This window comes from Thamnophis elegans, chromosome 2, assembly GCF_009769535.1.
Source record: "Thamnophis elegans isolate rThaEle1 chromosome 2, rThaEle1.pri, whole genome shotgun sequence".
NCBI classification, from domain to species: domain Eukaryota; kingdom Metazoa; phylum Chordata; class Lepidosauria; order Squamata; family Colubridae; genus Thamnophis; species Thamnophis elegans.
Genome location: NC_045542.1, coordinates 130,517,631 through 130,532,971, shown reverse-complemented (window position 1 = coordinate 130,532,971; position 15,341 = coordinate 130,517,631). Strand labels below are relative to the sequence as shown.

Below are 15,341 nucleotides of genomic sequence, written 5' to 3'. Positions count from 1 at the left end.
GGCAGAGCTCCATGCACTGACCTAGGGGGTATCCCGAATGTGCCAAGCCGCGGGAGCTGGGGAGTGGGCAGAGCGCCACGTACCTTGGCACCTTAGGGATACCCCCTAGGTCAGTGAATGGCGCTCTGCCCAGCTGGAGAGGGGGTTTGCTGGGCGGTTGCTCGTGAGCGTGGTCACCTCATGGCTGCTTCGCCTCTGAGGCTGTGCCCGGCTCTTCGGGAGCCAGTTCGCAAGGAAGCAGCTGCCCGGCAACCCCAAAACATTAAGCCCTCTCCCTATAATAAGCCCAAGGCCATATTTCGTGGGGCAAAAGAAAATAAGACCCTGTCTTATTTGGGGGAAAACATAGTATAGTTGATGTACTAATTTTTAAATAGACGAGGATTCATTTACATTTGAAAAGAAGCAGTTATTTTATATTGTATTGTAGAAAGCATATTTTCAATGAGTAAGTTTGTATCGCTTCCTATGAAGGAATTCAGAAACCTTTATAATAGAGTGTATGTCTCAGCACACATATCTGAATATCTAAAAGCAAGAGATTCTTCACTTGGTCCACCCCTTATTAATTTTTTGTACTATACAATGAATGATAATAATTAAGTGAATGTGTGGGGACTCTTTAGGTATCACAGTACACTTTGGAGGCAAGTACATATTTCTGTGATCTTGCAGCTCCATCTACTGTTTGTTTAATGTAATATAGTTTTAGAGGTAGTAAATGAACAAGTGAAAATGTATGCGTATAGATTTAAAAATGTACCACCTGAACACGTTTATTCATTCTCTCATTCAATATGCATTCAAAGTGAAAATTAGCTTGTTTCAATTTGTTTCAGTATCCCATTTACCATTCAGCGACTTTGTGAGCTGCTAACAGATCCTAGGCGGAATTACACGGGAATAGACAAATTTCTCAGAGGAGTAGAAAAGGTAAAATAGTGAATTATTCTTGTTCTTGAACTAAAATTGTAGCTTTTTAAATTTGTTTAATCTTTTAGCAGAATTAACAGGATTTTGTTTTTTTAATTAATTTTTAGAATTGCTAAATAGTATAAACAGCAATTCTACTTCAATTATATTTCAACATTGTCTTCAGTTTTTGATTAATGAGTTTATATTTATTGTATTTTAATTTGCATTTATTTGACTCTTTGATGAAACACATTTACTGATGGCAACAATTCCCATGTACACAGTACTATGGGAGATTGATTGATCTGACATGTTTTATTTATTCATTGATTGATCTCTATAGTTGTCCATGTCAACAAGAGTGGCGTATATCATAAACAAAAAGTATTAAAATGATGTAAAATAAATATATGGCACCAAGTTAAAAGGTTTTTATGGATGTTAATGCAATCAGAAAAGGGGACTCTGAATATATTTAGGGGCCCAGGCCCTGACACATAACCAAGTCTTTATGGCTTTATGGAACAGTCAACAGAGTCAGGGTCATCCTGATATCTGAAGGGATAATATTCCAGAGGGCAGAGCCTACAGCAGAGAAGTCATGTCTCATGGTTTCACCGGCTAATAGGACCTGCAACATGTCCAACCTGCCTGACAGAACTAGTAGAAGCAATTTGGAGAAGATGGCCTTTAGATAACCTGGCCCTCAAGCGTGAAGGGCTTTAAAGGAAATAACCAGCATCTTGAATTGCACCTAGAAGCATACTTCTAGGTGCAGCTCACGCAACAGTGATGCTACATGTGTTGAATACCCAACACGCATTATTACCTATGCAACTGCATTCAGCACCAGTTGAACTTTCCAAATGCTCTTCAGTGGTAGCCCCACGTAGACTGCATTATAATAGTCCAGGCAAGAAGTCACAAGGAGAAGACTGAGTGTGAGCAAAGCCAATTCAGGTATGGGTGCAACTGGTTTGTACAACCCTAAGCTGTACGAACACCCTTCTGGCTATGACTTCCATCTGGTGGTCTAACAGAAGCCATGAGTTCATGAGGACCCCCATATTGTATACAAGGTTGATCTGGGGCCACCACATCCATACTAACTCCAGGTCATCTGGAGCCCTAAATACTCAAAGTCACTTTGTCTTGCTTAGATTGAGTCGAAGGCCACTAAAACTCAGCCAGACCATTACAGCCTCCAGGCAGTGAGATAGGATGTCCATGGCATTGCCAGGGCAGTACCTTACACAGTAGGGCCATAGGCTGGATCTCCCCCAACCTCACCACTGGATCTTTCCTCCTTCCTCAATCAACCTAGACTCAAACTGACTCCGAAGGAAGGAGGAGGACCACTGCAATACTGTGCTACCCACCCCTAATTCCTAAAGCCAGTCTAAAAGGTCACAAAGTATGAGAATGGTCATACTACCCCATCCCACTTATCAAGGAAAGAGTAGGCAGGCTGAAAAAGAAGTCTGAAAATAAGTGGAGGAAGACAAATGTGTATGTGCATGCCTTCGAGTTAGTGTTGACCCCTGCCTGGACCTGGCAGTTTTCTTGGTAAAGATTTTTCAGAAGTGGTTTTCTATTGCCTCCTTCTTTTCGGTTCATAACGAATGACTGGCCCAGGCCACCCAGCTGGTTTCATGCCTAGACTAGAATCACTGGTTTCGGGTTTTCTACCTCATGTCTTAACCACTACACAAAAAAATGGTTTCTCAGAGGAGGACAATGCCATGCCAGAGATAAGGTTCATATTGACTGGGAATCAGTAGGTAATATTGCGTAAGTCTAGGAGACAGAGGTTTATCTATGTCTTATGATATAGACAAGGAGCTTGAGAAGCTGGTGAATCAGATGTTAATAAGGGCCAACCAAACAAGATGCATTGTTGACTTGTAAAATTTGCTTTTACTTTTTCCATGAGTCTTGATGTTTTCTCCCCCCCCCCTATTTTACAGAACGTTATGGTTGTCAGCTGTGTGTATCCTTCTTCAGAGTGAGTATGACCTTCATTACCTTTTTTTAAAAAGTTGAGACTGCTCATTGTCGAGATTGCAATGCATTTGTTATCGAGGGTATGCTTGAGTTTGAGGGGAGCAGCATAGAAAATTTCCTGTTAAAAGGTAGTTTGGGGTCAGTTTTATTTATTAGGAAATAGAATAAGCCTTTTTAATGGTTGGCATACTGTATAAGCCCATGATGGCGAACCTGAGGCATGCGGAACCATTGTCTTTTGAGGCTGTTTTTTGCCCTCTGGAGGCTTACCTGAAGCCTCCAAAGTGTAAAAAACCGGCCCTTTGGGCAAACCAGAAGTTCGGAAACGGACTTACGTTTTGCTCATATGACCATTTTTCGTCCTCCAGAGCCTTCAGAAGGCTCCAGAGCGTGAAAAACACCCAACGTAGAAACCGGAAGTCACTTGGTGACTTCCGGTTTGTCCGTTGGGCTGATTTTTGATCTTCAGAGCTTTCCCTGAAGGCTCCGTAGGGCGAGAAACAGCCCTACGAGCAAACTGGGACTTCCAATTTTTCCGTAGTTCCGTTTTTTGCCCTACGGAGCCTTCAGGTTTGAAAAGATGAAATGAAAAAAAAACCTCTGGAAGTGGAAAATAGGCTTTATGGACAAACTGGAAGTCATCATTCCCGAACTTCCGGGGTTCCCCATAGGTCCGTATTTTGCCCTCCTAGAGGCTTCAGGGAAGCTCCTGAGGCCTCCGGGGGAAGGGGTGGGGGGGATGTTTTTGCCCTCCTCAGGCTCCTAAAAAGCCTCTGGAGCCTGGGGAAGGCGAAAAAACCATGGGGAGGGTCGCTGATTGCACACATGTTCGCACACATAGCATTATGGGTGTGGCACACAGACACCCCCTGTGCTCCACCCGCTTTTGGCACGGCAGCCAAAAAAAGTTTGCCATCACTGGTATAAACGGTAGGGCTTGCTTTTGGGTGATTGTTTTTTTGTGTTAGGGTACGGATGATTGGGGTTTTTTTTTTTTAATATTGGACTTACGAGAGAGGTGGTTTGCAGAGACAGCAGATGTTGCAGCCTGCCTGATCTGCACTGGGCTACTTTTATGGAAAGAGATTTAACCCTCAACATTTGCTTATAAACCTGCACAGCTTGGGCTCTTAGCTGTGGAAGGAGAGAGCTATGCTAGGCATCTGTTCTTGCTTTGTCTCCCATTGTGTTATCAAGAGTAGGAGCTGTGTTGAGCCTGACTTGGGTGTGTGCCAGTTTCCAACAGCTGGTACACAGCTGTTTTGTTTGGGAGACATTATTTGTGCCTTGCTCGGCAGCAGAGGTGCTGCACTTGGCAGCAACACTGGTATTTCAGTGGCCAACAGCAAAGTGTTTGGTTGAAAAGGAGCTGCTGTGGGCTAGAACTGGGCTCGCAGGTAGACTGCAGCAATGGATCACCAGACAGCAGCGTTGTCCAGCATGTGTCGCTGAGGACTCACGACAGCATGGCACCCTGAGAAGGAGCGGTTTAATTCAGACGTAACATTTTGGATGATGGGAGACCCCTGTGAGATTTTTGGTTGTTGTGTGGTAGGGGGCTAGTAGAGAACATACCCTTAGTATTGCTGTCAATCTATTTGGTGAACATCTTCTCTTCTTTCTCACCTATGCTGAAAAAGAGTCCTGGATGAAATGGATTATCTTTTGGTTGTGTTTCTGGGATTTCCTGTCCCAATTGAGATCCCAAATCAATGGCTATCTGTATAAAATCTTATATATGATATAAGACATACTTTGTTTCAATGTAAATTGACAAGGAATTTGTAGTGAGCTAACAAATGAAAAGAGTTTATAGGCAGTCTTTTTCTAGTGACTGTAATCAGGATTGGCAACTCTGTCATTAAGCAAAGCAGTCACTGAATGAAACTGTGACTGTGCTTTGTGGTCTTACGTCAGGCTTGCAAAGATTGTAGATGCAAGGATTACTCACATAATTACTTTTTCATCACTATTGCAATTCTGAACAGTCGCTGTATGTGGCAGTCACTGAACAAGGACTACCTATATCCATGGTCTTTAACAGAATATTTTCAGGAAGGGAAGGTGAAACTAGAGACAAGAAGGTATATTAGAGGGTAAAAAAATTAAAGATTTTTCCTCAGTACACAGTTGTGTTTTTGTATAATTGAATAGTTTTTTCAGTACTGTTGGGGAAAAAAAACATAGCAGGTTCTGTTTAATAATTGATCAGAATTACCATATTTTTCAGAGTATAAGAAATTTTCCTCTAAAAAGTGGCTGAAATTCTTGGTGTGTCTTATACACCGAATACAGCATTTTTTGCCTCATGAAGCCCCGCCCCCTTCAGCAAAATGGCCGTGAATAGCCTTATGGACGCTTTCAGGGAGCTCCTGGGGGCTGGGGAGGGCAGAAAAGAGTGAAAAACGGCCTGTGTTTCCCCCAGTCCCCAGGAGAACTCTATAAGCCTCCATAAGGCTATGCATGCAATTTTTTTGACAAAAAAGCCTGTTTTTCTGCTCATTTTTGCCTCACCCCCGCAGGAGCACTCTGCAAGCCCCCCAAGGCTATTCGTGCCTTTTAAAAAAAAACAAGCCCATTTTTGCGAAAAACGGGCCATTTTGGGGAGGTTTGCAGAGTGCAAACACTTTTTTTTTCCTTTCAGAAAGCTGTTTAGTTAGAGCAGTGGTCGGCAAATTTAAACACTCAAAGAGCCATTTGGATCCGTTTCCCACAGAAAAGAAAACACCGGGAGCCACTAAACCTCAACATCACTCCCACCTAGTCAGATGACATCTCCCTTCCCCCCTAGACATGCCTACCCAGGTTTCATGGCTCTGTTTTCTGTGGGAATAGGGTCTCTCTCCTCTCCCCCTCCCTCTCATTTCTGTTTTTCTCTATTTTTTCTCTCCCTTTCTCTTCTTCCTTTCTTTCCTTCCCTTTCCCTCTTTTTCTTTCTTTCTCACTGAATACTTTAACTTTAATAAAATTTGTATGCCGTCCACTCCCATTAGGACTCTGGGCGGCTCACAGCAAAATAAAAGCATTACAATAGCAAATCCAAAATAAAGTTATTAATTGTAGGAAATTGCTTCTCTGTAATCTTTTCATAGTGAACTCTTAAGTTGATAGAAGCTGGCAAGACTGTACTAATAGCAATAGGATATATATTTTGATTTCTTTTGAGTTTAACAATGTTGGATATGTTATCCAAAATTATAAATAATCTTATTTTCAGATGCATTTTTTTTGCCATCTCTGTTATTTTCTTAAAAAAAAAAATCAGACTTGTTTTCAATTTGTGCTTTCTGGCAAACTGCATTTTTCTTGGCAAGAGATCTAGCTTGCCATTGCTTTCGTCATAGTTCTGAGAAAGTTAGTTTCTTTCTTTCTTTTCTCTTCCTTTCTTTCCCCGATTTGTTCCCCTCTCTTTTCCCCCTCTCTCATTCTCTCCCTTCAGCTCTTTCATTTCTCTCTCCCCCTTCTCTCTCTCTTTTCCCTCTCCCATTCTCTCCTTCCAGCTCTTTCATTTCTCTCTCTCTCTCTCTCTCTCTTTCTCCCCTTTTCTCTTTTATCTCTTTCTTGCACGTGCAAGCAAAATACCCTCCTGGACCGGGATGACGGCGGCGGGGACAGCGACTCCTTCCGCTGCCACCACTGAGAAGCGAGTAGCTACCTGCGCTGCACAGGAGAGCCATGCTGCGCAGGAGAGCCACGCTGCGCAGGACACTCCTCAGCGCCAGACTCAGGTGATCCTTTGTGTTGGCTCAGGAAAGAGCTGCAGCAGCTGTCTCTGATGCAGAGAGGGAAGAGTTCCAGAGCTCTGCACAAGGAGAGCCCTGGACAGCACAGGAGAGCTGGAGCTCTTCCATCCCTGCACCCAACCAGCTGCTGTTGTTACTCCCCATTTCCCTCCTTCCTGAGCCAACACGAAGGGGACCATGGCTCGCACTGACCTGAGTCTGGCACTGAGGAGTCTCCTGCCAGTTACTCACCTCATTGTGCAGTGGCGACAGCGGGAGGAGAGTTGTTGTCCCCTCCGTCTTGATCCTGGCCCAGGAGGATATTTTGCTTGTGCGCGCACGTGTGCAAGAGATGAGCGTGAGAAAAGGGCTGGAGCCCTTCCCGACACTGAGTTGCCTGCGAAGAACGCAGAAATACAAAAGCAGGTGATTTCCTTCCCCAGCACATGGATAAATACACCTGGAAACATTTACCTACCTACCTTCCTTCCTTCCTTCCTTCCCTCTCTCTCTCTCTCCCCCACCTACCTACCTACCTACTGTATTTCTCTCTCTCTCCCCCCCACCTACCTACCTACTGTATTTCTCTCTGTCTCTCTCTCCCTGCCTGCCTGCCTACCTACCTACCTACCTACTGTATTTCTCTCTCTCTCTCTCTCTCTCTCCACCTACCTACCTACCTACCTACCTACCTACCTACCTACCGTATTTCTCTCTCTCTCTACCTACCTACCTACCTACCATATTTCTCTCTCTCTCTCTCCACCTACCTACCTATCTACCTACTATATTTCTCTGTCTGTCTCTCTCTCTCTCTCTATACCTACCTACCTACTGTATTTCTCTCTCTCTCCCCCCCCTACCTATCTACTGTATTTCTCTCTATCTACCTACCTACTCTATCTCTCTCTCTCCCTACCTACCTACTTTATTTCACTCTATTTCTCTCTTTCTCTCTATCCCTTTATCTACCTACCTACCTAACTACTCTTTCTCTCCCTACCTACCTACAATATTTAACTCTATTTCTCTCTCTCTATCCCTTTATCTACCTAACTACTCTATCTCTCTCCCTACCTACTGTATTTCTCTCTCTTTCTCTCTATCCCTCAATCTACCTACCTACTTTTTTAAAAAAATTGCCTCTTCAAAACTCTGGTGCGTCTTATACTCCGAAAAATATGGTATACAACTTTTAGTGGGGAAAAACAAAAATAGAACTTCTAGGAATCTGGACATGTTTGTTGTTAGCCAAAATGTTGTTTTTTTGTTTTTTTTTTAAAACTATTACAGAAATCTCAAAACACGTTTATTCCTTATAGGAAAAATAATTCCAACAGTTTAAACAGGATGAATGGTGTAATGTTTCCAGGAAACTCACCGGGTTATACAGACAGGTAAGAAAGAGTACTTAAAAAGAATAACATTCTAAGAATATAAGATGATGAATTAGTATTTAATTTCCAATCTTTGTTTTTTTTTTTAAACACTTGGATATTTAACCATAATTCAAAATCTTTGCATCAGGTCATTTCCTGTTCTAAAATTATAGTTTATTTGGGAGATCAAATGCTTTTCCATATATATATATTGCATTTGTGCTGATAAATAAATAAAGGGAGACTAGTATAGATCTATTTCAAGCTATTTAGCTCTCATCAGCTAGCCATACCCTTACTGGGAATCGAACCCTAGCTGATGAGAGCTAAATAGCTTGAAATAGATCTATACTAGTCTCCCTTTATTTATTCATCAGCATAAATGCAACACAAATTTAACTAGGCAACATAAAAAAAATGGCTTTCTGCCTGGATGGCTCCCAGAGTGAATCGATAGACAGAAAAGGGAAGCAGTATGCTCCCTCCCATATTTGGGCATACCAGGGGTTGTGACACTATATATATATATATATATATATATATATATATGTGTGTGTGTGTGTGTGTGTGTGTGTGTGTGTGTATGTATATATGTATATATGTATATATGTGTATATATACACACACACACACACACACACACACATATATATATATATATATATATATATATATATATATGTAATAGATTATCTAAGTTATACTTTGTTATACTAACGTTACACCATACTTTGATTATATGAAAGTATTTTGTTATTATCAAATAGCTTTTCAGTACTGTTGAGGAAAATTATGTGACTTTCATTATTAAACAACTGGCAGGAATCAATTTATAATAAGAATAAATTGATATATATTTTGGGATCAAAGAGAAACTTGGCTTTCCAAATTTGATTAATTAAACATTTTCTTTGCAGATCTAATATAAATGGTCCTGGAACACCCCGGCCTGTAACTCGACCAAAAGTTTCTTTGTCACCTCCTATGACAACAAATGGTTTACCAGACAGTTCCGAAAGTAAGGAGCTGGGCCTCCTGCAAACTGAAGAGAAAATGAACAGGTTTGTAAGAGAAATATAATGTGAAACACACTGGTTAGACTCTTGAGATTAACATTTTTTTAAAATCCCATTCTTCCTTGGAAATCTTATATTTTATTTCTATCAAAATATGCCATATTTAGAAAAAACACAGAAAGTTCCTCGATCTAAAACCATTTCTTCAGTGACTGTCCGATGTGAACTACGAATTTACAATCCTAGATCCGAAGTTACGGCTGTTGAAGCACCCGGTAGTTGCATGATCGAAATTTGAGTGATTGGCAGCCCACCAGCACTTACAACCCCAGAGGCACTTCAACCCCAGCACCATTGTTCAAAGCAGCAGTTCCCCTGTAAGCCTGTGCTCGCACTTTTCCTCCAACTACTGATGAGGCCTGCTTGGCCTGCTCTCAGCAAGCCTTTTTCTCGATGGCAACTTGCATCATTCTCCAAGTCATGCACGCTTCAAACAACACACTCCATTCTTGCAATGCTTTGGAAAGTCTTCAGAAAGCATTTGAGGAATTCTGAAGCATCATGGGAAAGAGGTGTGCCCTACCTTCTTCAAATAGCAGGCTCATTCTCACAAGGCCTAGGGAGGACTTCAGAAGTTTTCCGAAAGCTTTCCCAAGCATTGCGAAATTGGGGTGTGCTACTTGGAGAATGATTTATGTGCACAATTTTGGAGAACAGCACAAGCAACTTTTTAAGGAGGCCTGCACCTGGCAACATTTAATGAAGTTATATTTAGGCAAAGTGGTAGTAGTTACCCAAATCAATAGGATTGATCGTGGCACGACAAAACCGCGCTCGTCAAAATCGCGGTGATAAAATTGCGGTGCTAAAGCCACGACGTCATCACCGCTGCGACAACAGCGCGGCAACAGAAGGGCGCTTTAAAACGGCGCCGCGACAGAAAGCCGACTTCAATTAAGGTAAGGGTTAGGATTAGGTTTAGGGGTTTGTTTTAGGGTTAGGGTTAGGTTTAGCGTTAGGTTTAGAGTTAGGTTTAGCGTGAAGTTTAGGGTTAGGTTTAGGGTACTGAGTGCTTGGGAATGCGCGAATTTGCCCTCCGCGATTATGTCATCGCGGTAGGGTCGCGTTTTTCCTTTGCACTTAGAACGGCTCGAATTAGTCTTTGCGCTTATGTCTCCGCGGATAAGGGCTTCGCGGATTTGTGGTGGAACCGGATTGATTCCTTAAGATGCAATATCCCTGCTTTATCTCTTCATATGAAAATATGATCCTTTGTGTTTCCATTATTTTTCTCTCTTTTAGTGAATCGCCAGCATCTGAGCCTGAAAGAGTTCAAAACTGTCCTGTAAAAAACAAACACCCTGGAGAAGATCCATCAGAAATGGAAGGTTATGAAGTAAAAAGACTTAAATTTGACAAAGAGGAGGTAACTGACGAAACCTCCAACCAGACTGGTTCCCATGAAACTTGCTCAGCAATGGTAGAAGAGACTGAGACAACTTCTACATCTCAGGATAAAGAAAAAGAAGCCATTGGAGAGAGACAACATTGTAAAGAAGAAGTTGAAGAGGAAGAAGGTATATATAATTTCAGTAGAAAATGGTTGTGATTATGTGTTTAAAACATAGCTTAAATTTACATTTATCATTTATTTTGAATTCCATGAGTTGAAATCAGACTTAAACATAAATAATACTTTAGTTGTAATATGTCCCATTCATTTCCATATAAAATAAGATCCGCATCCAACCCAATTTTGTTTGAAGTTATGCTAGTTTGTTTGAAGTTTCCTAGTTAAAGAATAAGAAAGATCTGGGAGTGGTCTTTCTAATAAGCCTCTATAAATATACTGTACTATGTTTTGATAGTACGGTGAAATTGCGTAGATTGTGTATTAAATTTAGACTGAACTCCAATTGTTTGTGCCAGTGGTCAGATGCAAATGTGTGTTGTGTTTTGTAAATCAGCATTGTAAATAGCTGATTTTTGTGCAGTGACATTTCCACAAACTTTAATTCATAAAAGGTCACTAAAACTGACTTTTCATCTTCTGTCTTCGTGCCAGTGTAACTGCAACATTTAGCAAATTGTGGGGTCCTTGGTGCTTTCTGGGTTTGGTTATTTTCATGAGATGTTTATTACTCAGCTAGATAACATCAGTACTAATAGGGAATGAGGTTTCTTCTCATTTTATATATGTATATAAGTACACTTATATATAGTTATATACTTGTCCTATCAGTGTTGGTGGCGTTTGGTTTGTCACAATAATAAACTACCCAACTAGAGAACACACAAAATCATCATCAACCTCTTCGAATGTATAAAATTCACTAAAGGAAGACGAAAACAACATACTACCCTTTCTGATATTCTCATCAGAAGAGACAATGATTGCAAATTAGAAATGCAAGTCTAACGTAAAACCATGCACACCAACCAAGTGCTCTACTATCAAAGTAACAACACAACCTCCCATAAGAGAAGGTGTGTAAGCACAATATGGAGATGAGCACAAACACACTGCAGCATCACTGAACATCAGAAAAAGGAAACCAATCATCTATACAACATCTTCAAACAAGATATCCATGCAACTTCATCAAGTTGCAGTTCTATCCAATTAGCACAACCAATACAATCTGTGAAACGATTAACATTGCCAATGTTAGATCAAAAACATCTGAGAAACCACCAAGAGTATATTACAACCACATGGCATTGTAGCACACAAACCAATCAAGGCCATCCAGAATGTCCTAAGTAAGCCAAAAGGCCCAGCAGCCCTAGAAATAAAAACAGGAGTCCTCTACAACATAGTGTAAAGACCTCAATAGCCACTATGTAGGACAAACAGGCAGAAGACTAGCAGGTCACATTCATGAACACCAGCTAGCAGTCAAGAAACATGATAAAAGCTCCTTAATTTCACAACACAACCAGTTTCAACTGGGCAACTGTGGCCATTCTAAATTAAGCCAAGTCGAAAAATGTCAAAGAATACCTGGATGGCATTCAGACAAATCAGCCATCAACAAGCACATAACATCTACATACCATTCAAAACAATTAAAAAAGTCAAAAAGACCCAGACAACTCTTCATCAGCAATCAACATCCAGAACATCAGAGATTAACATCAAGATTAACATTAGACCAACAATCAAAAAGGAAAAAATCAAGGAAGTGCCAAACAAGCTAACACAGAATAGTCCAATCAAGGAACCACCAAGACCACCCCACCAACATTGGCAGGACAAGCCACCGGTATATAAAATATGAGAATGCACCACCCTGTATTAGAAATGATGGTGTTGCCTAGTTTGGTAATGAAATGTCTGCAAAAAAAAAAAAAAGCCAAGCTCAGATAACACCAAGGTCTGTACAGTTCAACCTGGGGCTACAAATAATGTGTGAGATCAGAATTGGTCTCCTGGAGATTGATTGTTAAATTGGTTGGTGGAACTATCTCATGTAATTGTGTTGTAAGATCATCATGGGGGTGGATGGAATGTTCTTGTTGGAGCAGCAGAATATAGTGATCCATTTCTGGCTTCCAAGTTTCCTATCTGTAAATATATTCTTCTAATATTTTGCTTGTTATTCAAAATGAGAACTTTAAATACACAGAGAACTATGTATTGTGACTACCACATGCAGTGGCGCTTTCCCTGCTATCTAATTGATATTGTACTTCCCCATACAAATAAAGGCTCCATCAAGATGATCTTAACCCTGTCTGGTTGCATCATGCAGTTTTCTTGGTAATATTGCAGGATTGATTTGCCATTGCTACCTTACAGGGTTCCCCTCTCCTCCAGTTTTCCAATCTAGGCAATAGACTTGGAGTTCCCAAGGGTTCCCTTATTCAAGAACTAAACTAAACTTATAGCATCTTTTAAGTTCCCAACTAAGTAAGGTCAGCTAAATGCTGCCACCTACTGAGGCATAAAGCACAAGAAGAGGTGTATTTTCATGATTGTTACCTGTATAAACTTATAGTGTTGCTTTGTTTTAAACATCCATATAACAGATTCTAACTTTATTCCAGACTCTCTAATGATGTCAAGAGAAGTGTTTCCAGAAAGAAAAGTTCTAGACAAAGACAGTGCCTCCTTACTTGAGAAAGAAGATGTTTCTGAGGAGAATAATCAAATTGGAGAATCTGACGAGACTCAAGCAATGAAAGACTCATCTTCTCCAACTAGTGAGAACAGTGGATCTTTTAGTAGCAAAGCTGACAGCAGTGACAAAGAAGAATTGGGCTCAAATGTTAGTGAAACTCCTGAAATTGCATCAGAGACCCCAGTGGAAAACAGCGATGAAGCCACAGAAGCTGCAGATGAACCTATGGAACAAGACTAATAATTTTAATATACTTAGAGGCAGTATTTTCCACGAGGCTCTGGTTTTACACTGTATAAATAATTTTATGTAATAAAAGTGGACTGTTAGTTTTCCAAGAGAAGCAGGCTGTAAATTGAACTTCTCAGTGCGTTAAATCCTGAAGGACTTGTACTTGTTACTGTGAAATATTGGCTCCTTCAGGTCCTGCTTGCCACTGAAATTTCAGTATGGTCAAATCTGGTCTGTGTATAGTTTTTTATTATTTAGAATTAAAATTTTTAAACTGGAAGGCAGTTCTAATTCTGACAATTTTTTGGAGATTCTACATTTAATTACTTCTCTCTCCTTTAATTCCCCTGAATGCTGTAGCAGTTAATTTTTGGTTTGGTTTTTAACACTTCAATTTCTTGTTGGTTTATAGATTTTCATTTGACTACATTTTGTGCTTGAAAAAGCTACACATTGGCATATAATAAATACTTAATAATATACAAATCTAAAGAAAATCTATGTTTGCACTTTAGATGCATTTTCTGTTCCAGACAGAAGCAACCAAGTTCTTTCATACAAGAAAACATTTTTACCCCCGTATAAACCAAATAAAATTAGGTCCATCTGATAGCCTAAAAGATGCAAATGTTGAAAGTACCAGGTCAAATACATTCCAAGAGTTCTGTTCTAACAACACTTTTTGTACATTTCTGAGGTGCCTGGAAGATAGGTTTCCATTTTACTGTTGAAAAACTCTGTTGAGAACAGATTTCAAAATAATACCTTCAGCTTTTTTTTGGTAGCAGGAATGTTTGCAAACCTGACAATATAGTTTCTGTGAACAGAAAAAAATTCTGACATTACATAATGGTTTTATAGTAAGAGATCAAGACTGATATGAAATGCTGCAGCATTGCATGTCTTAGTTACGTATCAGAACTGAATGGCTACCATTTGTACATTATTTTGAAAGTGAACTAAATATTTTTGAACATGCCACTTTGACAGCCAGTGTTAACACTTCCTTTCCAAAACCAGCTCAAAGCACAATTACTGCTTTAAATAAGTCACATTATATTTTTCAGACATCGGTGTGTAAAAACACTCAAAATATAACCTCCCAGTCACATTTACTGGCTGCCAAATTTATACCTGTTTCTTCAACTGTACCTTTTTGATATTTAGAATTTTTAAATTTCTGTAAAGTAGATTTTTGTAGATTGTAAAGAGTGCTCACTGCCATTGTGAAACGGTATATAATTGTATAATTTGTGTGTAAACTGGATGCTTGAGCTTTCAATACAGTATTCATATAAAGCAATAAATATTAATGTCATAAAATGTTTGAGTATATTTTAATCAAACCATAATGGGACTCCCTTTGTTGGCAGAGAAGACACATACAGTGGAGTACAAAAATAATCACCAAAGTGCATGCTAACAATTGTACTGCATGGTGGGTTTCATTCTGGACAACAGTGAGTTTTGAATTCAATGTATTGCAAAATAACTTGAATGAATTTGCAAAACTGCTATCAGGTTAAAAGTTCAAAAGGTGTTGCTTGGGGAAAATATCTAGTGCCCTTCTACATATTTACAAGTGAAAAATCAATTTATATTCAGTTACTTTCTCTTGGCAAGAGAAGAGGGTACTGTAAACATTACAGGAATTTATTTCAAACCAAAACAGGAATTGAAAAACAAGTCCCAAACACAAATCTATAAGATACACTTTTTTTCTCCTTGCTTTTTTTAAAGGAATACTTTGCAAATGAGAACAAATTTTAAGTTTAGAGACTTCTGAAATTTTCTTTAGAATGTTTTGTGAAAATACTGTTAATAAATTATTATTTAATCATCTGTGATCTTTTGACATGTTTATTTTAACACGGTTGCCCCTATATGGTAAGTAGTGGGATTTATGAACTGTAAAAACTCAAAGGCAATAGACTAAATGACTTTGAATAG

At 39.8% G+C, this 15,341-nt stretch overlaps 1 protein-coding gene across 2 annotated transcripts in view; it reads left to right on the top strand.

The window, feature by feature from the left end:
* PPP4R2 (protein phosphatase 4 regulatory subunit 2) overlaps positions 1 to 14,059 on the top strand; it is a 35,491-nt gene extending 21,432 nt beyond the window's left edge. For both annotated transcript variants that reach the window (XM_032210436.1, XM_032210437.1), the window contains exons 4-9: positions 840 to 933; positions 2,883 to 2,920; positions 7,964 to 8,038; positions 8,938 to 9,081; positions 10,339 to 10,613; positions 13,087 to 14,059. In XM_032210436.1, the coding sequence (XP_032066327.1) occupies positions 840 to 933; positions 2,883 to 2,920; positions 7,964 to 8,038; positions 8,938 to 9,081; positions 10,339 to 10,613; positions 13,087 to 13,400 (940 nt within the window). In that variant the 3' untranslated portion in view covers positions 13,401 to 14,059. The remainder of the gene's footprint in view (positions 1 to 839; positions 934 to 2,882; positions 2,921 to 7,963; positions 8,039 to 8,937; positions 9,082 to 10,338; positions 10,614 to 13,086) is intronic.
* Positions 14,060 to 15,341: the final 1,282 nt, after the last annotated feature.